Raw genomic sequence first — 24,095 nt, forward strand, 5'->3', positions numbered from 1 at the left:
GAATCAAAGTATGACATGCTGGTAAGCAGTATGACTATTATCGCCCACAACTCTTTGTGTTCTACTCGTGCATACAACATCTACGCATAGACCTGGCTCTGATGCCACTGTTGGGGAACATGGTAATTTCAAAAAAATTCCTACGATCATGCAAGATCTATCTAGGTGATGCCACTGTTGGGGAACCCGGCAAGTCACTTTACTCGTACCGTAATGCATGATCCCGTGACCAGAAACTTGGTCACTTTGAGCTCATTATGATGATGCATTACCGAGTGGGCCCAGAGATACCTCTCCGTCATACGGAGTGACAAATCCCAGTCTCGATCCGTGTCAACCCAACAGACACTTTCGAAGATACCTGTAGTGCACCTTTATAGCCACCTAGTTACTTTGTGACGTTTGGTACACCCAAAGCACTCCTACGGTATCCGGGAGTTACACGATCTCATGGTCTAAGGAAAAGATACTTGACATTGGAAAAGCTCTAGCAAACGAACTACACGATCTTTGTGCTATGCTTAGGATTGGGTCTTGTCCATCACATCATTCTCCTAATGATGTGATCCCGTTATCAATGACATCCAATGTCCATAGTCAGGAAACCATGACTATCTGTTGATCAACGAGCTAGTCAACTAGAGGCTCACTAGGGACATATTGTGGTCTATGTATTCACACGTGTATTACAATTTCCGGATAATACAATTATAGCATGAATAAAAGAAAATTATAATGAACAAGTAAATATAATAATAATCCTTTTATTATTGCCTCTAGGGCATATTTCCAACACCCCGTACTCCGGTTTTATCCGAAACTTATCCGGAACACTTCTAGTGTCCGAACATAGCCGTCCAATATATCAATCTTTATGTCTCGACCATTTCTAGACTCCTCGTCTTGTCCGTGATCACATCCAGGACTCCGAACAAACCTCGGTACATCATATCACATAAACTCATAATACCAATCATCATCGAACGTTAAGCGTGCGGACCCTATGGGTTCGAGAACTATGTGGACATGACCGAGACACGTCTCCGGTCAATAACCAACAGCGGAACCTAGATGCTCATATTGGTTCCTATATATTCTACGAAGATCTTTATCGGTCAAACCGCATAACAACATATGTTGTTCCCTTTGTCATCGGTATGTTACTTGCCCGTTTGATCATCGGTATCATCATACCTAGTTCAATCTCGTTACCGGCAAGTCTCTTTACTCATTCCGTAATACTTCATCCCGCAACTAACTCATTAGTCACAATGCTTGCGAGGCTTGTAGTGAAGAGTATTACCGAGAGGGCCCAGAGATACCTCTCCTAAACACGGAGTGACAAATCCTAATCTCGATCTATGCCAACCCAGCAAACACCTTCGGAGACACCTAGAGAGCACCTTTATAATCACCCATTTATGTTGTGACATTTGGTAGCATACAAAGTGTTCCTCCGGTATCCGAGAGTTGCATAATCTCATGGTATGAGAACTTGTATAAGTCATGAAGAAAGCAGTAGGAATGAAACTGGCACGATCATAATGCTAAGCTAACGGATGGGTCATGTCCATCAAATCATTCTCCTAATGATGTGATCCCGTTCATCAAATGACAACACATGTCTATGGTTAGGAAACATAACCATCTTCGATTAACGAGCTAGTCAAGTAGAGGCATACTAGGGACTATATGTTTTGTCTATGTATTCACACATGTACTAAGTTTCCGGTTAATACAATTCTAGCATGAATAATAAACATTTATCATGAATTAAGGAAGTAAATAATAACTTTATTATTGCCTATAGGGCATATTTCCTTCAGAGAACATAATTATGACGATATCTAAGGCAATGATCATGAACATAGGCATCACGTCCGTGTCAAGTAGACCGAAATGATTCTGCATCTACTACTATTACTCCACACATCAACCGCTATCCAGCATGCATCTAGAGTATTAAGTTCATAAAGAACGGAGCAATGCATTAAGTAAGATGACATGATGTAGAGGAATTAACTCAAGCAATATGATGAAAACCCCATCGTTTTATCCTCGATGGAAACAATACAATACGTGCCTTGCTGCCCCTACTGTCACTGGGAAAGGACACCGCAAGATTGAACCCAAAGCTAAGCACTTATCCCATTGCAAGAAAAACCAATCTAGTAGGCCAAACTAAATCGATAATTCGAAGAGACTTGCAAAGATATCAAATCATGCATATAAGAATCCAAAGAAGATTCAAATAATATTCATAGATAATCTGATCATAAATCCACAATTCATCGGATCTCGGCAAACACATCGCAAAAGAATATTACATCGAATAGATCTCCAAGAACATCGAGGAGAACATGGTATTGAGAATCAAAGAGAGAGAAGAAGTCATCTAGCTATTAGCTATGGACCCGTAGGTCTGAGGTAAACTACCCATGCTTCATCGGAAGGGCAATGGTGTTGATGTAGAAGCCCTTCGTGATCGAATCCCCCTCCGGCAGGATGCCAAAAAAGGCCCCTACATGGGATCTCACGAGTACAGAAGGTTGCGGCGGTGGAAAAATGTTTTCGTGGCTCCCCCTGGTGGTTTTGCATTTTAAGAGTATATATGGGCAAAAGAATTAGGTCAGGAGACCCATGAGGGACCCATGAGGCAGGGGGCGTGCCCAACCCCCCTGGGTACGCCCTCCACCCTCGTGTCCGCCTCGTGGCTCCTCTGACTTCATCTCCAAGTCTCCTGGTTTTCTTCTGGTCGAAGAAAGATCATTGCGAAAGTATAATTCCGTTTGGACTCCGTTTGGTATTCCTTTTCTACGAAACTCTAAAACAGGAAAAAAACAGAAACTCCCACTGGGCTCTAGGTTAATAGGTTAGTCCCAAAAATAATATCAAATAGCATATTAATGCATATAAAACATCCAAAACTGATAATATAATAGCATGGAACGATCCAAAATTATAGATATGTTGGAGACGTATCACACCGCACCGGAGATGTTCCCGCTATGCCGTCCTTCGCCGCCTTGGATCTGCTTCCTCTTCGCCGACAGACGGCCACCACAACACAGTCAATAATTTGGCAATGGGTTCGTCCAAAGCTCCACCCTCCTCCAAAACATCGGTTACCCCGGTAAAAAGAACATCACTGTGATATCCAGAGGACACAACACTGGCAACCGGAAATGGTATTCCTCTTCCCTTATTCGTGCAAATTTTACGTGTATGCTTGCACGGTATTCATCCCATCGAAGACACTAGTTGACCGCTTCTTCCTACACCTTCTTCCTGATACTAGATGTTCCTAGTAACTCGCGATGAACAAGGTTTCTCTTCATATACTATTTCACCTTAGCTAGAGGTTCGTCGCCCCCCTGGATTTCAATTCCTGGTCAGTTGATTCCCAATTAAAAGAAGCATTTCGCAGTGTAACAAGCACTAGTCCGCCTATTACGCCAAGGAAGCAGCGCCTCGGTGTTTATCTTAGGGGTGTGTGGGGCCTAGGAGCTGTTGGCGCCCGATCTGGAGGTCGGTCGGGCTTAAAGGGATGGCCGAGGGCGCTGCCAAGCACGGCGGTGGTGTGAGGTCGAGGGGAGGGTGGGGCTGCGGAGGTAGGGGTCTGGGCCGGTGGTCGCTGGCGATTCAAGAAAGATCGTCAACAGTGACTGGCGGGAGGTAGACGAAGGCCATCTGCCTGTTCCTTGTAGATCGGACGGTTCATAAAAAAAATCAAGTGGCCTATTTATTTTCAGTCGACTGTTATTTTGATAGGACCACATGTGGTGGTGTGCTCGAGGAGTACCTGCATTTCCCAGACATCCCTGTGCTCCTTTATTACAAAATCATATGGAGTAGGATCTAATTTTTTTGCCATGCAATGTTGTGAAGCTATCATATGTCTCCTGTCATTTATTTTCCAGCCACCTGATATCTGCTACTTTTACAGTGCACTAGTTTTGCACACACTTCACCCATACTCTTATTATTTTTTTATGCATGGGTATTTTAGCCTCTACCAAACTGTTGGCATCAATACAAAAGAAAGGAGAGAAGTCGCTCCAGTTTTGTACGCGGATAAGCAACACACGTTCCAGCACTTTAAAGGGTGCAGTGTTAGCAGATGGAGACGGTAAACGTATGTCTGGAGTTGATGATCTCGCTCGCCATGAACCACCATCCCAGGTCCTTGCTTTAACTTCGTGGTGTCATATGTGATTACATGTTGCATATGGTTTCTAGCTTGTATTGCTTCCAATTTGGTTAAATTGCATCTGCTTAGCTTACACATTATACCTTTGAATATGACATGCCTTCCTGTTCTTGGTACATACTAGTACATCTGTCTATTAACCATTTTCTTACATCAAACTAATGTTCTTGTTTATCCCTCATCAATCACTTATGATGAGACAGTCACCCCCAGTTGGTTACTGTGACAAAAGATGCTCTTTCAAAGATGCAGTGTCAGCCTCCCACATGATTCTCAAGAAACAGCAAGGCTAGATGAAGATAGTGAACGTAGCTCTGTAGTTGATGACCGCATTTCCCCTACACCATCATAGCAGGTGCTTGCTCTAACTTGGCAGCGTGATATGTGGTTGCATGTTGCATATGGTGTCTAGATTGTAATTCTTCCAATCTGGTTAAATTGCATGTGCAATTCTGCTTAGTTTATACATTATACCTGTTAATGTGACATGTCGTCCTATTTTTAGTACATAGTACATCTGTCTATTAAGCATGTCCTTACATAAAACTACTGTTTTTTTTGTATCCCGCATCAATCAATATGACGAGGCACCTTTAGTATATGCAGTGTGATATTGGTTGCATCTTTCATGTGATTTATAGCATGCGCTTCTTCTAATTTGTTGAAACGCCATTTATGATGGGACGCTTTTAACTTGGCAGAGTCATATTGGTTGCATATTTCATGTGGTGTCTAGCTTGCATTGCTTCTTATTTGTTGAAATGGCTTCTATTTAGTTTACACAGATAGTTGTGAATATGCCATGATGTCATGTTTTTCATACATGTTCCATCCTATTATCATGTGTTTGCCTTACATCAAAGTAGTGATTGTCAGTATCATGCATTAATGAGTTCTGAAGAGTGATTTTTTTGCTTTTTCTTGTCGGTTTTACTTGACAATTCAAAATCAATAAAGCGGAAGGAAATTAGCAAGGCAGTGGATAACGGTGCTCCGTCCAAATGGAGGCCCTCTACAGATTCTACTCCGCCACCCCCCAAGAAGATTTGGAAGACAACACATGCATAAACACTCAACGTAGTTGTGTTGATGTTGAGCACGTCTCCCCTAGTGCACCATCACAGGTGCTCCCTCTAACTTGGCACTGTTATATGTGGTTGCATGTTATGTATGATGTCTAGCTTGTATTGCTTCTAATTTTGTTGAATTCTATCCGCTTACTTTACACATTATACTAGTGAATCATACACATGTTCCTGTTTCTAGAACATAAAATATCTGTCTATCACACCATGTTCTTACATCAAAGCACTACTGTTGTGTAACCTGCAACAATCACATATCATAAAACACGTTTGACTTGGGAGTGTGATATAGGTTACATCTCGCATTCTTTTCTAGCTTGTACTACTTCTAATTTGTTGAATGCACTTATGACGAGACAGTTTTAACTTGGTAGAGTGATATTCGTTGCATCTTTCATATGGTGTCTAGCTTTCATTGCTTCTAATTTGTTGAAATGCCTTCTACTTAGTTTACACATCATAAGCTATGAATATGCAATGTTGTGAATATGCAATGGCACTAATGATGAGAGACCTTTAACTTGGTAGTGTGATGTTGTTTGCATCTTGCATATGGTTTATTTCTTGTACTGCTTCACATTTGTTTAAATGCCAGTTATGACGAGACACTGTTAACTTGGCAGAGCGATATTTGTAGAATCTTTCATATGGTGTCTACCTTCCATTGCATTGCTTCTAATTTATTGAAATGCATTCTGCTTAGTTTACACATCATAGTTCTGATTATCTCATGATGTCCTATTTTTCGTACATATTACATCCTCCTATCATGTGGTTGTCTAACATCAAAGTTCACATCGTCTGTATCACACATCAATTTGTTTTGAAGAACTAAATTTTTATTCCTTTTTCTTGTCGGCTTGACTTAACATGGCACGGAGAAAGAGAAAGGAACATGGAATGATAGGGGATTGTGTCAGTACTAAGGACACACGGAAACGGAAGCGACCGAATAATGCAGCGGAAAATTGTGTTAGTACTAAGGTCAAAGTCCAGCGGAAAATTGTACAAACACGGTATCCCATGCTACACGAGCTGCAAAACAAGCCAACATAAACTAATAGCTGCCACCAAACAAGCAGAGACAACCCTAGTTGTTCCAACACCTTCCACGGTACCACCAGATGCACGAGTTACTCATTCGTCAACTCAGCTATTTGCACGTTCCCAAGCTCTCTCGCCACCTGACACTACTTCAAAAGCACTCTTGACACAAGACGAGTTGGCAAGATCAGATGAACCTTGTGAGCTTCAACAGCTAGAAGGTAGTTGCTGGAGTCAAGTTATAGTTGCATGCTTATTTATATGTAGTCTCACAGTTTGATGTACACTAACACTTTCTATGTTCGTTGTTGGACTAGCACCTAGGCGCAAGAGGAAACAAACATTAGGGATAATGCTCGATAGGTTAACTAAATCTAGAGGAGGAAGAATGGAGATCCGTTTTGAGGCAGGTTTAAAAAGGCCACGTGATGCTACAAAGTCAGCCAAGTTAGTATCAGAGGAAGCAGTTGCCGTTAGGTGTCATGCACGTATCCTCCCAACGTGGATTCAGTACAGGAATGACAAAGACGAAACCCAGTTCAACACCTTCCTCGACCATTTACAGTAAGGATGGTTATGTATGGAAAGTAGTAATGTTGTCTTGCTCTGTCCCATACTTTCTAGGTTGCTGATAATGAGACTCCCGTAATTTTCAACAGATGAGGTTCAAGTTGGATAACCAAGATGATGCAACCAAACAAGCTTGCACCCACGTTTTCAAGTCTGCTCTGCGACAGTATCGGTATAACTTGAGGAAAACTCACTTCAAAGGCAAGGCTAATAGTGAACTTGCCCAAACATCTCTAGTGGAAAGTATATCAGATGAAGACTGAAGGGGACTCGTTAAACACTGGTCTGATCTTAAGTATCAAGTACATTATATGTATGTGATCAGATCACATGTTGAACTCCTATTTATGCATGTGCCTCACAAATCTATCTTTTTGTAGGTGAACTGTTCAAAGAACAAGGCCAACCGTAAGAAAGTGAAATTCCAACAGACGACATGATCACGTAGCTATATTGCACATTGCGAGGCTCTTGTAATTAGTTGCTATTTCACTCTTTTCGTTGTGCCATATCATCAGATCTATATTGACTTGTTCCAAATGTAGAGGAAAGCCCGCAAGGACCAAAAAGTACCTGAACCAAATGTTGTGGATGTCTTCGAGGACTGTGACACCAGCAAGACGAAGGGCATGACTACACCAGTCAAAGCCGTTGTTGTAAGTCCTTAATCCTCATGCCTTTTAACTACTACTTACTCTGACTTGTGCATTTAACTGCATGGTTTGCATCCAATGTCTATTATTCTTTTCAATTTATACACAATTGTCTTAGCGTATCATTGCACCTTGCAAAGTTTAAAAGAGAGGAGTGATGTTCCTTTGATCTTGATTTGTAATCTAGTTCCGTGCTGGACTTGCCCACACAACGTTACAATTGCATGTTTGTCTGTTCTCAGTTGTTTTGTGATATGAATGATGTCATACTATGCTCACCGTATTATAAACTTTGTCTCTTTATCCTTAGTTGTCAATCCAATGTGAAGAAATACACAATAAATTAGCCATGGTTCATGGTCATATGTTTGGAACCTGGGTTTATTATGTACTTTGCAGTAAAATACAACTAATATTATACACGGGTTCACCAGAATAAGTTTTGTATATAGACCAAAGCTATTTTGTCTACTTTTGCTGCCTCCTTAATATCTTCTGTTCTGGTACTACTAATGTAAAAAACTCAACTTTTCAGCAAGCTATGGAAAAAATGGTGGAACCGCCACCTCCTGAAGGTGATGAGGCAACTATAACCGCAATGTCACCTCTTGCTGCAGTGGGTCAGTACCTGACCACTAACAGTGCCAAAAGCACGTTCCTACGTAATACTGGGTTGGTTGTTAAGGCAATCTCGTCCAACCTGCCTCATGATCAAGATATGCAAACTCAAAACAATGTTATATTTGCACTCCGGACACAAGTCCATTCCCTAACAGAGACCCTTTGTGAAACAAGGATAACCATTGTTCGATGTCATCAAGATATGCATGGTTTAGAAACTAGACTATCAGACATTTGCTATGTTGTTAAGGAGCCTAGGTGAAATGAAGGCGAAGGTTATGGTGCTCCATCAGACAGTACAACATGAAAATGTATCAGTCAGCTCAGATGAACTGAGCTTCTGAACTTCTGGTGGTGCATTTATCTGCCAGATGGTTAATTTGTATGCCAACCTTCTTTTTTGTTTTATGGTTGTAATTTGTTTTGTTGCGATACAAAATTTGTTCTTAACATGCAGCCACCAGCTGAAGAAAACAACAAGCCTTTTTGTATAGTGTAGGGTGCTCCCGATATTTGCACTGGTGGCGAACTTTGATGTCCAGTGGATGTAATATGTGCAATCGCCTTAATAGCCCAGCGTTAGTTTCGGGCTTATTTATTTCCCAGTCTTCTTTTTCCCTGGTTTGCAAGTCGATGCAACAACCATGGGCCATATACAGACCGTGGTAACCTTGAGCCTACTACAGGCCGTAGGATCCATGGGCCTCCTATAGGCCGTTGGATAAATGGGCCTCCAACGGGTCGTTGGATAAATGGGCCTCCAACGTGTCATAGAATTAGTGGGCCTCGGGCCGTCGGATAAATGGGTCCACATGGGCCATAAACGGTGTTATTGGTATCGGGCCAGCACGATAACGGGCCTTTAATAGGCCAGAACACAACAAAGGCTTAATTCTGTCACAGGCATAACGGGTCGTTAATGGGCCAGAATATAGGACGGGACGAAAAGGGTGCAATAGGTTAACAGGCCACAAATGGGCTGATTCTAACCACGGGCCAAATTTGGCACATTAGGGGAACAGGCCACTAACGGGCCGGAAGTAATCGAGGGCCGGAAAGAAGCCCAAGAACGTATGGGCCGTCAGTAGGCCGAAAACTAACATGGGCTGGAAACGGCCCATTGAAATCATGGGCCATTAATGGGTACAAAGAAATTTACTTTTCATTATGGGCCAGAGTCACCATGGGCCATTGAAGGGCCTAAAGATACGGAATGCCTCATATGGGCTGAAAGACGTCGTGGGCCATACATGGGCTGAAAGTGAAACATGCTGGTGTTATATTCGACGACCCACATGACGCTGTTGGGCCGATTTCGGGATGGCCCTAACGGGTCGTGAGTTACCGAGCCGTAAAATGGGCTATATGCTAACACACCGTTAACAGACTTTTCATGGGTCGGCCCACTAACTTTTGACCAAGTCAAATGGACCGGCCTTTGTAAGCTATATGGGCCAGTGTTGGGCCTTCGCACGTGTCGACATATCATAGGCGCCTATCTGACCCAATGACGAGCTGACACGTGTTTCCTTCGTCCAATGAGAATTTTACACATGGAAAATTTCCATTGGTCCGGGCTGTTAACGGGTTATCGGATAAAAAACCGGACCCGATAGCTTAACGGCGACCCGTTACGATGGATGCCACATGTCGGCTACCCTTGAAGAAAGCACTTCCATGACGCGTCATTTGTCGTCATGGAAGTGAACACTTCCGTGATGATAATTTTGGTATTGTCATGGAACACTTCTACGACAGCACAGGTATGACTATCTTGATTCCATCATAAATTCGTCATGGACATACATACATGACAGAAAACATGACCTACTGTGACAAATATGTATCATCAAGGAAGTGTAAATTTTTTGTAGTGTATTGCTTCTACAACTATTGCTAACGCATAGCGATAAAGTAAAGCAATTACATGGCGCTTGCATTTCATACAATAAAGAGACAACCCTAAGGCTCCTGCCGGTTGTCGATATTACAAAACATGATCATCTCATACATCAACATATATCACATCACGTCTTGACCATATCACATCGCAACATGCCCTGCAAAAACAAATTAGACGTCCTCTACTTTGTTGTTTCAAGTTTTATGTGGCTGCTATGGGCTTCTAGCAAGACCTGTTCTTACCTATGCAAAAAGCACAACGGTGATTTATCAAGTTTATTGTTTTAACCTTCTTCAAGGACCGACCGTAGTCAAATTTGATTCAACTAAAGTAGGAGAAACATACACCCGCCAGGACCTTTATGCAAAACAAGTTGCATGTCGGTCGGTGGAACCGGTCTCATGTGCGTGGACATGTAAGGTTGGTCCGGGCCGCTTCATCCCACAATACCGCTGAATCAAAATAAGACGTTGGTGGTAAGCAGTATGACTATCACTGCCCACAACTCTTTGTGTCCTAATCGTGCATATCATCTACGCATAGACCTGGCTCGGATGCCACTGTTGTGAAATGTTGCATGGAAAACAATTTTTTTCTACGCCTAAGCAAGATCTATCCATGGAGATGCATAGCAATGAGAGAGGGAGAGTGTGTCTATGTACCCTCATAGACCGTAAGAGGAAGCGTTTGATGACGCAGTTGATGTAGTCAAACTTTCTTTGCGATCCAACTGATCGAGTATCGAACGTACGACACCTCCGTGTTCAGCACACGTTCAGCTAGGTGAAATCCTCCGCCTTCTTGATCCAGCAAGACGGCGAGGTAGTGGATGAGTTCCGGCAGCATGACAGCGTGGTGATGGTGATCGTGAAGCTATCACCGCAGGGCTTCGCCTAAGCACTAAGAAAATATGATCGAGGGTGTAAACGGTGGAGGGGGGCGCCGCACACGGCTAAACAATTGTCGTGGTTGTGCTAGGCGCCCTCCTCCCACATATATATAGGTGGGGGGAGGGAGGAGGCAGCCTGGAGGCGCCCCAAGTGGGGCCGAATCCCATTGGGGTCCTGCCCCAAGCCGCGCCCCCTGCCATGTATAGGTGCGTGAGGAAGGCAGGGGAGGGCGGCGCCCCCCCCCCCTTTTCCTTTCTCACATGAGGAGGGAAAGGCAGGAGGGGCCACCCCTCCCCTTTCCTTCCCCTAGGGCCGGCCAGCCAAGGAAGGGGCGCACCAGTCCCCTTGTGGGATGGTCTATCCCCCTCCCCCCTTGGCCCATTAGGCCCATACACCTACCGGGGCTATTCGGAACCCCTTCAAGTGACCCGATGACTACCCGCTGTGCTCCGAAACTATTCCGGTGTCTGAATACCATCATCCTATATATCAATCTTTACCTCTCGACCATTTTGAGACTCCTCGTCATGTACGTGATCTCATCCGAGACTCTGAACAACATTCAGTCACCAAATCATATAACTCATGTAACACTATATCGTCAACGAACGTTAAGCGTGCGGACCCTATGGGTTTGAGAACTATGTAGACATGACCGAGACACCTCTTCGGTCAATAACCAATAACGGAACCTGGATGCCCATATTGGTTCCTACATATTCTACGAAGATCTTTATCGGTCGAACCGTTATGACAACATACGTAATTCCCTTTGTCCATCCGTATGTTACTTGCCCGAGATTCGATTGTCGGTATCTTCATACCTAGTTCAATCTTGTTATCGGCAAGTCTCTTTACTCGTTCCGTAATACATCATCTTGCAACTAACTCCTTAGTCATTTTGCTTGCAAGGCTTCTTATGATGTGTATTACCGAGAGGGCCCAGAGATACCTCTCCGATACTCGGAGTGACAAATCCTAATCTCGATCTATGGCAACTCAACAAACACCTTCGGAGATACCTGTAGAGCATCTTTATGATCACACAGTTACGTTGTGATGTTTGATAGCACACAAGGTATTCCTCCGATATCCGGGAGTTGCATAATCTCATAGTCGAAGGAATATGTATTTCTCATCAAGAAAGCAATAGCAATAAACTGAACGATCAATATGCTAAGCTAAGAGATGGGTCTGGTCCATCACATCAAGAAAGCTACTACCATTAAGGCTCTTACTTATGTCCCTCCTATTAAGTTGCATGATGATTCGTGTGTCGCTAAATCCATCCTTGACTGACCTCTATGCTAGAGGAAAATAGGCCGTTGAAAGCCCAATTTGAGAATGGTCTTGTATCTTTCATTCAAGGCTAAAATGAGAATTGTGTTTGACCCCTCTTCTTGGAAGAAAATGAACAAGAAGAGAACAAAAAGAAGAAAATCGGTCCAACTCCTACGCCCCAACAAGAGATAGTCTTTTGCCGGTTATGATCCGCATTTCGGTCAATTCCATGTGATCGTCTTTAAGAGGAGCAATCTCAAATTTGTGTTTGCTTGGCATGTTGAAGACAACCTTTACATGGTTGATTTCTCAAAAGAGGAAACTCATCTTACAATATGTCTAATGGCCAAAGCCAATGTGGGGTGGCTATGACACCGACGGCTAGCCCACGTTGACAGGAGAAATTTACAAGCTCTTAAAGGGGAACACATCCCAGGCCGGTGCATGCCCCGGTACGCTGCGTGGGCGATGCTCTCGGACGGCGCTTTAATGCCGGATCAAGTACGAGAGAAAAATATTCAGACCGGTGCGCGGACTGATGTGAGACTTTGTTGAATGATAAAACACGTCAAACCCTTATGATCCGGACGGATGGGAGGCTTGAGGGTCCGCGTTGAAGATGACCTCCTGACCCATCAGAGGCATTGCAGGTTGCAGCTGATGCGATTCTCTCCCGATGCTGAACCAACGGAAACTATTTCTAAACAGTGTCCCGGATTATTTTTTAAATTTCTTTTGGACAGTGTCAAGGATGGCGGCCGCCAACTTGCATGTAGGCTGGCGACGGAGGGGCCGGGCCAGCCTCCAGTATGGGGCTCAAAAGAAGGCAGGTGGGCAGGTGGATGAGGGAGGGGGCGTGGCCTTCACATGAAGTGTGGACCAGGCCAGCCAAGTGCATTCCCCCCTGAAACAATTTGCAGCTGCTGTGCCTGTCTCGTGCTCACCGCTGACATTGCCCGCTGCTTTCTTCCAATTCATTTCCGCCTCCTGCTCTTGTTTCTTTCTCTCTCTGTCTCTAGGGCTTATCTCTCTATATCTTAAGTATTTTTCTATGCACTACTCGAATAATGCAGAGACGCGCGCATGGGCCTCTTGTCTTTTAGGATGGGAGGCGAGATTCTATCTGCGATTTGGCTGTTAGTTTTTTGCCAATTGTGTTGTGTTCCAGATAAGGGCCAGGCCGATGAGAAAACAAGATAACTTAGCTGTCCCCTCCAAAGCCACTTGTTTGTCTCGGCTGGGTGAAAGCCTATCTATCTATCTGGCCTATGTGGTAAACTAATTGTGCAGGTGGCTAGCGGTTTCATTAACTTCTAAGTAGCTCGCTCCATCTCTCCCTTGTTAAAATTTACCCGAGTAGCACACACTGGCATTTTTTCTCGTAATAGTAAGAAGGAAATAATCGGTGCGTCCTCTGCTGAGCTCATTATCTCAGGTAGTAGCTCGCATGATAAACATTTGCATTTAGCACCTATGCACGTGTTTACACGTCATTTTACGTCTGTAAGAGAGAGAGAGAGAGAGGGGGGGGCGGAAACTGCGGACGTGGATCCTCTGACTTTGCAATCCCTGTCATACCCTGCCTTTGAGTCACTGACAGGTGGGCCCCATGCTTTGTGGGACCCGTGTGTCAGTGACTCAAAGGTAGGCTTGGCCACGGCAGGGGATCCTCGTCCGGAAACTGCTGGGAGGTGTGAGGTGTGGAGCAGCTGCATGATTTGGACGGAAGTGAAAGGGATAATTAGGCGCCGCTGATGGAGCACCTCGATTTTCTTGTGCGCTGACGGATTCTTTCTCTTTCTCTTGGCGGGAGTGCCGACGGGCAGTGAAGCAACCGACAACATCATCAGGAGATAAGCTGCCTTCTGTTGGGCGTTGGCCTTTGTCTGTCCATCCATGGAAGCGCGAGTTTTCCTTCTACACGCTCATAGTCAATGTAATTAAAAAAACGATCTAATAAAATAGAAATAGACTAAGCAATACATTTATACGTCAGCACACTAAAAAAACAGTAGAAGTAAATATCATTCTACAGTATAGAAGCCAGAAAAGTGTCCAATGGCATTAGTTTGAGGGGATAGCGTAATTTGGTGCGGGCTCCTATATATTCAACGTTATTACTGTATATAGTACTACTACCATGCGAAAAAAGTTTACTCTACTCTTATATTGTATAGTAGGAGTACTACTAGTTACTCTACTAGTACTACTAGTGCGGAGTATACTTAAACAAAAAGTACTCCGTAATAAAAATCTGGCACCACGTACCCGTCCTTATCTCACATGGCGCCATGCATATGCCGTGTCTTTCCGTGACTCTCGTTGTACCACTGCCGCTTAATTAAGCACGACGAGACGATCCGGCCGAGTCTCTCTTCTTCTTCTTTTGTCATGGCGCGTCGACAAGGGTTCCTCCAGCTCAACAGCAGATGGAGCCAACACACGTTGCAAATGGTGAATATAGTAGTATTGCTGCAACAACACATTATGCCATGATCACGCCGCCGTGGATGGCCGTGGAGGGTAGATCGGGCGGGAAAAGGCGTATGTACTCCTCGTCTGCACTGCACGTCCTCACCAAAAAACAAAAGGCACGCGATATTTCCTAACGCACATCTTTTTGTAATCTTCAGTTAACTATAATAATCTAGCTGTGTGTGTGTGTGGGGGGGGGGGGGGGGGGGGGGGGGGCTAGCTTTCACTCGGCCCGGTGCCCGCACCGCATGCAATGGATGCTCGATAAACACATGCGGCAGGATTTTGCTCATACTTGCAAGCTTCGGTTTCACATCACATCCACGCGATCGACCAGCTAGCTAACCTGAGCCAGGGGCGAACCTATCCGGCTGACCTGGCGGTGGTTAGCGTGCAGTACAAATGCAATATGTATGTAAGCTAGTAAAGTGTTTGGGCGATCAAGGCATGTGAAGACTGGCCGGCTGGAACAAGGAGATAGAAAACGTGGGCTCTTTCCGTCATCGTCGGTAGACGATATGATTAGGCTAGGCGCATATTTAGCCTGCCCGCGATTCAAATGGTTTGTTTAGGACAGGAAGGCCTTTTGACCAGGCGGGGGGTGGTTGGTGTTGGAGGAGGAGCCCCCCTGCTCTGCTGTGCCATTTGTTTTTCTTGTACGTCATCTCATCTCTACCTCCACGCATATGAAGATTGTTTTCCACAGGTGTGAACACTAATCACGGACGAGCTGATGGAGTCTTATAAATCTGCCCGCTCTGCTTTGTGCGTGGATCGGTTCGCGAATCACTTGTGTCACAGAACTTCCTAAACAATGCCTCGCGGTTTCCCTGTATTCTGACCAGAGCTGGGCTGGTTTCCCGGCCGGTCTGTCAAAGTCGTCTCGTTGGCTGCAGCACGCATGTTCTGACTTGACTTCCAACCATCGTCATAAGCTCAATTTTGGGACGACGAGATTCAACATTCAAGCGCTGGACAGCTACATACAGATACAGTATTAAGCGTAGACTTTCGGAGCCTATGATGCAGCTCACCGGAAGCACCATGGACATATGTACCATCGCTCACCTATTACGTTACAGTGTGCGTACTGCACTGCTAGTACTATGCCATCAGTGATCTCCAACAGTGTATCAGCGACCGATCATGGCAAGAGGGGGCGAGCAACAGCGTAAAGTACGTACGTGACAACCTTAATAATCTGAGCCGAGGTACGGCCCACACTCCACAGTGGAATGACTGGAACCCATCACAGGCACAGCGCAGGGTTAGGGTTCTCTTCTCCTGGCTGGGCGTCATATTTCCCTCGTGAAGGGAGTAAAGGCCGACCAGTGAGCCAGCCAGCCAGCCGTATAGGGCCTACGTGTACGTTGTCGCACCGCACCGCCACAGTTTGCGCTGCGTCTCTTGTCTAGTTGTGTTAGTGTTCCTGCTGCCTATTAGTGCCCGTGCTTTTGATCACAGTGCAGTGCAAGCAATGTAGGCTCGTCATGTCTAGGTAAGTTGGCCAGATTGGCTCAGTGCTTCCGGCTTGCCACTCATGTGCAGTGCGGTAGTCTCTCTTTTAAAGCGAGGCTTGCTATCTCTGCCGCGCTCCTTCTTGTCAGCGCTAAACTTGGTTTTGCAAGCCACGCTTTGTTTCGCTAACACAAGACAAGTGGTACTCCAAGCCTAACATCCAAAAGGCCTTGTGAACTCGACGACCACACAACTACAAAGCCTAGAATGCACATCAACCAACTTGGCACTTAAAAACTATCAAGATAGAATAAACTATACTACCAACGGATGCATGCACTAGTTACAGAGCTAGGCTAGAGGGCTAGAGCAGAATCGTACCCTGCAAGGGTGCAACTGCAAGCACACCGCGTGTTCTTGTCTAGACGCAGCGATAACATTAAACCTCGGCTTTGCTAAAACATTTGGACTTGTTTTAAAATTTCTTTCGATCAGCGTTATCACCATTATGGTGCCGTAACCCCTTGGTGGGCTGGTGCAATCGCGGGCGGTTGAATGCTGCCGTTCAACTGCTTCTCCAATCCCAGCCCGCGTGGAAATAAATTGATGCTGATGCAGAGCAACCTCACAGAAGAATGGAAACAAGACAAGAACCCGTGCAGGCAATGCAGTACAAGTTGAGAACATAGCAATGTGAAGGATGTAATAATAGGGACATAGGCTAGCTTTCACCTTGCCATTTGCTTGCTTTGTATGGCTACTATGGCTTAGTAATTCTTTCCAACTAATTTGTGCTCTTAGCTGAAATACGAGTATATTGGTCTGTAGGTTCACAGGGAGTTGGTCAGTCAAAAACAATGCGCCACGAAGAGCCCATCCAACCTCGATCGCCTATGTATGCGGGCACTCGGCAGCCAGGGTTGGCGACCATACCCATCAGAGCACCTCGGACACCAGTGGCGTTGGTGCACAACATGGCGACGAGCTCGAGATCAGGCATCGGCGTCCACAACAACCACCTGGAGTTGAAAAACATAATGTGGCTATGCTAGCCGTGCTTATTACCAACATAGAGTTACAGAAAAACATAATGTGACAACATAACACATTACCACAAAGTACAGGTCTCCTCTTAATTCAAGTTACCACAAACTGCAGATCAATCTCCAAGTCATTCAAGAAAAGGTACAGGTCTCCCCTGAATATACAAGTACAACTCTAAATCTGAGAACAGAGCACATAACAAGTAGACAGACAGGCATCATGATAAGCGCAATGCTCCAGTCTCGCAAACATAGCGTTATGCAGGACATGATAGAACATATGCGACCACCTACGATGAATACTTGCAATCCTGAAGTAGTCACTCGCTGCTTCCAGGTGCGCCCAATATCAATCCGACCTCACCTGCCAGAACAGACACCATATTAGCAGAAGTTAATCATAAGCGATTTCTGGGAAAGAGGCGAGAGAGTGCTCTGTATTACAGGAGATGCAGAGCGGGATAAGCTCCTGCTCCGAGGGCTTCTGCTCACGGATTTTCCAGAAACCTGCAAAAGAGTTCCATTAGCTGCTTCGAACAAGTGGCTCGAGTAAAGATTCTGCTAATTGATTGTCGAGACTTACCAATGAAACAGGAGACCGAGATCTTGATGGTGACCTGCAAAATGTTTCAGAAACCAAGTTCATTACTCAGAAGTGTGGCGTAATCCAAAATTAACACCAAAACCAATCTGACAACCATACCCATCCTCTATGGAATATAACAGCCTAAGTAGATTATACGAGAGCGATATCACAGTGCATATTTATGCATTTGGCTCTTTATACCTACCATCAGATGTGACTACTGAATATGAAACTGAACATAGAAAGTAACCAAGACATACATCCACATTTGTCATGCCAACCTCTTTGCATGTACACTTGCCCCATAAAACCATTGCCCTTCATCCTTCTCTATCCAGTTGTTAATGCCAACCTCTTAGCTCCCGCAAAAAAAAATTAAAAAAATTGCCAACCTCTTAGCAAACTTGCCCCAGAAAATGATTAACAAACAACATTTCCCATTCATCTTCTCTATAGTAGAATGCAAGATTAACTAACTCAAAACTTAAAGTTTGATGAAAATGAGGGCCTTTTAGTGATTATATAAATTTCAGCCAAGAATTAATATCATTTAAAGAATACCACAAGACCCACTCCACATATCCTTACTATCAGGACCATCTTGCTCCTAGGACTTGTTGCTCACTGGCCATACATGCTGATAATCCAGCTCTACTATCCATAGTTCCAAACCATCATGTTGAACTCAACGCATCCAATTTTCTATGGAAGCAGTCCCCAGATCGCCGCATGGCCAGATCTAGGAAAAACAAAAGAAAACCTTAAATGCCGCAAGGTTACTGCATGTTTCATCATTCATTGGAACATAGAAAAACGATGGAGTCCGAGCTAACAGTAAAAAGAGATAGACTCTCTACAAGATTTAAACAAACTAGCTATATAATCTTGAGGAGAATCAGAGATACCCTCTCTGTTCCTAAATACAAGTCATTTTGGCATTTCAATTTAAACTGCCAAAACATCTTGTATTTAGAAACAGAGGTAGACATCAAAACAACCATTCAAAGACCTATTTCTGTTTTTGTAACCAAAGAAATGACATGCATGCAAAAACGGAGTTCAAGTAATTCGATCCTTTCAGGTGTATCACGTTGTATATCAAGATCAATTTGTTCCTATTTCTTCCAAAAGCGAAATCACTGGTACTACTAACAGAAAAACTTGCAGCTATTTATATATACAGAATGACAAACCTTTCATCCACAGGTAAGGGTGATCGAGAGACAGATCTAAGGAACAATGCACTCAAATATCAGTACTTGTCATGAAACTTGGTGTAAATCCGAAAGAAAGAAATTTAAGATACCTGCTATAGCTGCGACTTCTTGAGTAAGAGAGGCTACGGCTCCTGCTTCTTGATCTAGCATCATACTCCCTCACCTATAATAAAATAACAACAACAGATTCATGCTAGTGTAAAATCAAACGGAGATGCAGATGCCATCTTAACTACTGTTAAACTATCAGTGAAGAAGAAGTAAACCCATACCCTGATATATGCCCTTGAAAATGCATTTCTGAACTCTGTATCATCGAGCTTCCTAATCTGCAAAATTACAGTGATAAGAGAGGTATATACCAACTAAAACAGGAACAAACCACATATCGCCAAGACGCCCTATTAGCAGATCCTCTCCAACAGCAATCGATGATAGAGAATAGTTCCACAAGAACTTTATCACTAAAAAGCGGAGTGTAGAACTGATATGACAACCTACCGCATATTTCATGTCATCGTAGTTTGTATAATCCACAACTCCAACGGTTGCTGCAACACAAACAAAATACAATTGTCATCAATAGGGAGTGCATCATGCTAAACCGTGATTCTGATTTCCAAAGGACAGTGCAGTTACAATTCAGGCAGCTGAGCCGAGCAATTAGCTCCTCAAATTTCTAGTGCGCAGACTGCTATAATGTCGATATAATTGGAAGCATTGTCACTAACCTCCGCCCTCGCGGTATACATCAGAAAAACAGACATCGCCAGCCCGTCGCATATGGTCCTGAATAAGTAAAATTAAGCAATGTAAGTAAATAAAGAAGAACAGACATCGCCAACCAAACACAATGAACATCAAACTCAAAATGTATAAACAGAACTCGTGCACAATTCCTGTACCTTGAGATCTTGCCATGACGCTGACGAAGGTAAACCATCAACCATAACTGTGTGGCTCGCAACAAGAGAAGAAAAATGAGAATTCCAATCCAGACATATTAATCAACTCATTAACAAGACAAAAGTACAAACCTCGGAACTCAGAGCGCCTAGAAACACCTCCACGGCGTCCATTGCTAAAGCTGCTTGGGCGATCGTACGAGTAAGATTGAGCTCTTCCACCATGAGCTAATTCCACCTGAGAGATGAACTTTTCAAACAACAGGCACGAGAAAGCAGTCTTTGCTTTGAACCAAAAAAGGCAACACGCAGTACTTGCATACCCGCAGCCTGTAGCCATCAAAGTCATACCCATCGCGGCCATAAATTGCATCATCAGCATCACGGGGATCCTCAAACTAAAGAAGATCATTTTTTGTTAGCATCCAATAATTAGTTATATAAAAAATGAAAACTTAGTCAAGAGACTAAGTTTAATGCCAAAATAGGAACAATAAGGCTTCTATCACAAATTCTGAGTACAAGCCTCATAGGACAGTGAAATATTCTACATGACCATGACAGAATACTGACCTCAACAAAAGCGTAACCAGGAGGCCTTGGAGGAATCTTCAAGTCAATATCGACAATACGGCCATACTGCATAATGATACATAAAATTAAGGCATGAATAAACCCGTTTTAATTCCTTACAATGAGATGTGCATGAGCTGCAACCTATAGCATACTAGTTTTCTTACTATGTACAACAACTTAAACTTAAAAATGGTAAATAACTTCATCAGTTTGTGCTATAGCCAATTATCTTGACATAATTGCCAAAGCCACAAGAAAAGCTAGTGCAAGAATCATTACACAAAGTTGAATATTTACCTTGTAAAAGAGATCCTCAACCTCCCTCTCACGAATGTCCCCAGGGAGATTGCCTACATAAATCGTGCAGCTGTTGCGCCTGCCCATTGTGTCTGCAGTTAAAGAAAATGAAATAAAGGTCATACAGCCTATATATGAATATGTAGATGTTCTTTTGTGCAAAACATACTACTAGCTAGAATGGCGCAGATAAACATTAGAAGCACAAGCTGGTATAGCAATAGAAGAGAATAACATTGCCGCCTAAGTAATTGACAGGAAAGAAAGCAGGAAAACAAATTTCATACTCATGTATTTCCAGAATATTATATGTCTACCGGATTTTGCCCATTTAACTACAGAATAGACAATACAACTATCAGAATCAGAGTGCGACCTCAGCTTCCGTCGTTTATCTTTTCACTACAGGAATTAGTGCTAGTAAAAACTTCAGAATTGTTCAGCAGACTCTGGACAGTTGCACAGAACACCTTATATACGACCTAAACTAAATCTAACATGAGCATGATACCCAAAAGGCCAAAATCGATCTCAATGGTCATCAGTAGTAGGAAAATTGTCCAATCTTGGCACGCAACTACGCACTACCAAGGTTTTCTCTGCTCGAGAATAAGATTTCACGGTATCTGTAACGGTCTATGGCGTAGATGAGACTAACTCCAGAACAGAAACGCTGGACACAATCAGCCCCGCATCGCGATTCACGAAAGGGGTAGATTTATCCCGCGCTCGCGGCACAAATCAGAGGTGGAAGGAGGACGAACCGCGAATTTCTGGTCGCGAAAAACCTTGCCGCCACCTGTAGAACGACGTGAAAAGTTGCCGACAGATTCGGGCGGGGCAAGCGCGGCGGAGACGGGAGAAACTGACGGAGAACTGAACTGGGTGGTGGCGATCGAAGAAATCAATCAAGATGGATAAATGTTCCGAGGTTTTCGGCTGAAGTACCTGCGGGGCAGAGAGGTAGGGCCGGCGGGTCGAGAAGCTTCGGGACTCCGCAGGCGACGCCGCGTGGAAATGTCACTACGCCAAAAGGTACGTATTGATTTTCTCAACAACAAAAAGGAGTAAAATTCGTTCACGGTAACTTGTCCGGTGCGCGCAATTTAGTTTTTTTTAACATGCGCGCAACTTAGTCTTTGAGTACTTTTTTGTTTTTGAGTACAGCGCGCAACTTAGTTGGTGATTTCAGAAAGTGGTAAACACGGCTAGATACCTGTAAAAAAACACGGCTAGATTAGGTGTACATGTTCTTCACGTGGCACAATCTGACTTGAGGTACACTACCACCTCAGTGATTAGGGGCCACCGGTGATGCTTCGTGTTTACTAGTGTGTCATCTAGCTCGTTTTCTCCCTTTTCGAGGAAAAAAATGTTGTCTTGCGAGAAGAGGTTAGACTTCTGGTGTCGTCCTTTGGCGGCTTCCCTCCATCAACAACCTCACTGTTGTCGGTGATGAGGGTCGTCGGATCCCCGCGCACGGATCGTGCAGCTATTGATTTTAGTGCCCTAGTAGCTCAAGTTTTTGGATTGTTCGACGTTTTGCCTTTGGCCGGCAACGCCGATAGCGACGTCGAAGAAAGAAGCTTCAGATCGTCCCCAATGAGGCTTTCTGCTCTATGGCCGGTGAAGGATTTGGGAATTAGTTTGTTCAAACAGGGATGGCGTAGGGGCGGCGACATTCTTGTGATGGACTTGTGCCCTAGGGTTCTGTCCTTGCGACAGTGTTTGCTCCAACGCTGGCCAGAGCTTGGGAGGTAGTCCATAAGCAGATGCAGATAGTTGTTTGCGTCAGCGGCATCTAGAATGTGGTTGATCATATGTTGGGTTTTGTGGTAGGTGGCTGACAGGCATGGTTTCCTCCTCCGACGCTTCAGTTGAGCAGGGGTGCCAGATCTGGAGATTAATGGCATGTCCAGGGTGTTTCTCCGTCTAGATTCTTTTAACGTCAATGGTATCGCCTTTAGTAAGCTACTTTGAAGGTCTGAAAAGTTGTATCAACAATGGAGCAGCGTCAAACTTGGGTGAAGAGGTGACCCTTCACATTTTTCTTTGGTGACCGTTGTGGTGGTGCCAGAGGCAATGGACGGGCGTTGGAGTTAAGCTCAGGGGATTCTATGGTCTTGATTCTTATTTTATTTCTTGGTTGGTGCTCCTTTGTGCAAAGGCTAGCGTTCTGCTATCTTTTCAGTTTCGTCAGGTCGGTGTCTACATGGCTTGCATCTTTTATCTTTATTACATGAATGAGATGTTGAAAATATGTCCTAGAGACAATAATAAAATGTTATTTTGTTATTTCCATGTTCATAATTAAGTTTATGTTTCGTTGCTACAGTTGTATTGGTTGTCGAATATGAGATTTGGAGGAAAATCCGATGCATGTGTGGAAACATGAACACCAATATGATCCTTAGTCACGCCTCTAAGACTAGCTCATGTATTTATGATGATCTTGTTTTCCTGATCATGAGCATTGTTAGTAGATCAAGGATGCTATCAATAACGAGAACACATTGTTACTAAAACAATAGTTTTGGATAGACCCAAGTTATTAAATACCGAGAGATGTTATCGTTGTAGGATCACACGTTTAACAGGTTCTAGTCCTGCTTACCGAAAAATATATGAGAAATGAGTTAAAAGAGTGTTGATAGAGTATTGGATAGTTCCAAAAGTGTTTTGGATGGTTCCAGAAGGGTTCCGGGTATCCCGGAAGGGTATAGCATGATTCTAGTTATATGGAAAGTTTTTGGGGGTCTCAGAATGGGTTCCAGAGTCAACCGAAAAATCTGGGATTTTATTTGTGGAAAAAAGTTGTGAAAGGACGTCATGAGATAACCACCCCTAGCAGGCCCCACAGGGCCCACATGGGGCGCCACAGGCCTATGGTAGGCCTAGGTCGATTTTTTTTACTATCTACTGCAAGTCTCTTTATTAAGACATAACAAAGAATATAAGTAGTTAGAACTATACAAAGGGAACATAAGAAAGATAACTCACAATGTTAAACTACCTACCACCTACGTAGTTATGGTAAAGAGGAAATCCAAGTAAGGAAAATATCCTTGTATTTACAATTAATCCTATGTGTGAGGAGAGTTATGTCATGCAAAAAGTTGTGCCTCCAGGTCTTGAACAATAATGGTGTTTCATTTCTAAAAACATTTGCATTTCTGATGATCCAAATGTTCGAAGCAGCCATGAACAAAGCCTCTATGAAGAAAGGCCTTCCAAAGTCCCTTCTAGTGGCAGCGGCCATCTGATATGTGGTCATGGTTGGT

General features: G+C 43.9%; 1 protein-coding gene across 13 annotated transcripts; it reads right to left on the reverse strand.

The window, feature by feature from the left end:
• Window positions 1-17,215: 17,215 nt before the first annotated feature.
• LOC123070505 (serine/arginine-rich-splicing factor SR34) lies at window positions 17,216-21,895 on the reverse strand. Of its 13 annotated transcripts, none has more exons than XR_006433781.1 (16): window positions 21,579-21,830; window positions 20,815-20,906; window positions 20,515-20,580; window positions 20,265-20,339; window positions 20,074-20,179; window positions 19,942-19,988; window positions 19,768-19,825; window positions 19,538-19,587; window positions 19,309-19,365; window positions 19,126-19,199; window positions 19,013-19,048; window positions 18,408-18,558; window positions 18,101-18,173; window positions 17,817-17,850; window positions 17,678-17,740; window positions 17,216-17,597 (listed from the first exon to the last, which is right to left on the reverse strand). XR_006433781.1 is itself a non-coding variant. In XM_044493746.1 (14 exons), the coding sequence occupies exons 2-14, from the start codon at window positions 20,899-20,901 to the stop codon at window positions 17,583-17,585; spliced, it is 768 nt and encodes a 255-aa protein (XP_044349681.1). In that variant the 5' UTR covers window positions 20,902-20,906; window positions 21,763-21,895; the 3' UTR covers window positions 17,216-17,582. The 13 variants fall into 13 exon arrangements, 3 of the variants coding, with proteins under 3 accessions (XP_044349681.1, XP_044349680.1, XP_044349682.1); XR_006433780.1 differs by having other exon boundaries at window positions 18,080-18,173; XR_006433779.1 differs by lacking the exon at window positions 18,101-18,173.
• Window positions 21,896-24,095: the final 2,200 nt, after the last annotated feature.

Source organism: Triticum aestivum, chromosome 3B (genome assembly GCF_018294505.1).
Source record: "Triticum aestivum cultivar Chinese Spring chromosome 3B, IWGSC CS RefSeq v2.1, whole genome shotgun sequence".
Lineage (NCBI taxonomy): Eukaryota > Viridiplantae > Streptophyta > Magnoliopsida > Poales > Poaceae > Triticum > Triticum aestivum.

Coding starts and splice junctions, on each gene's coding strand:
- LOC123070505 (XM_044493746.1), bottom strand. CDS start 20,901: ATGGGCAGGCGCAACAGCTGCACGATTTATGTAGGCAATCTCCCTGGG. Junction 20,180..20,264: donor TTGATGGCTACAGGCTGCGG/GTATGCAAGTAC, acceptor TTCATCTCTCAG/GTGGAATTAGCTCATGGTGG. Junction 19,366..19,537: donor ACGATGACATGAAATATGCG/GTAGGTTGTCAT, acceptor GTAATTTTGCAG/ATTAGGAAGCTCGATGATAC.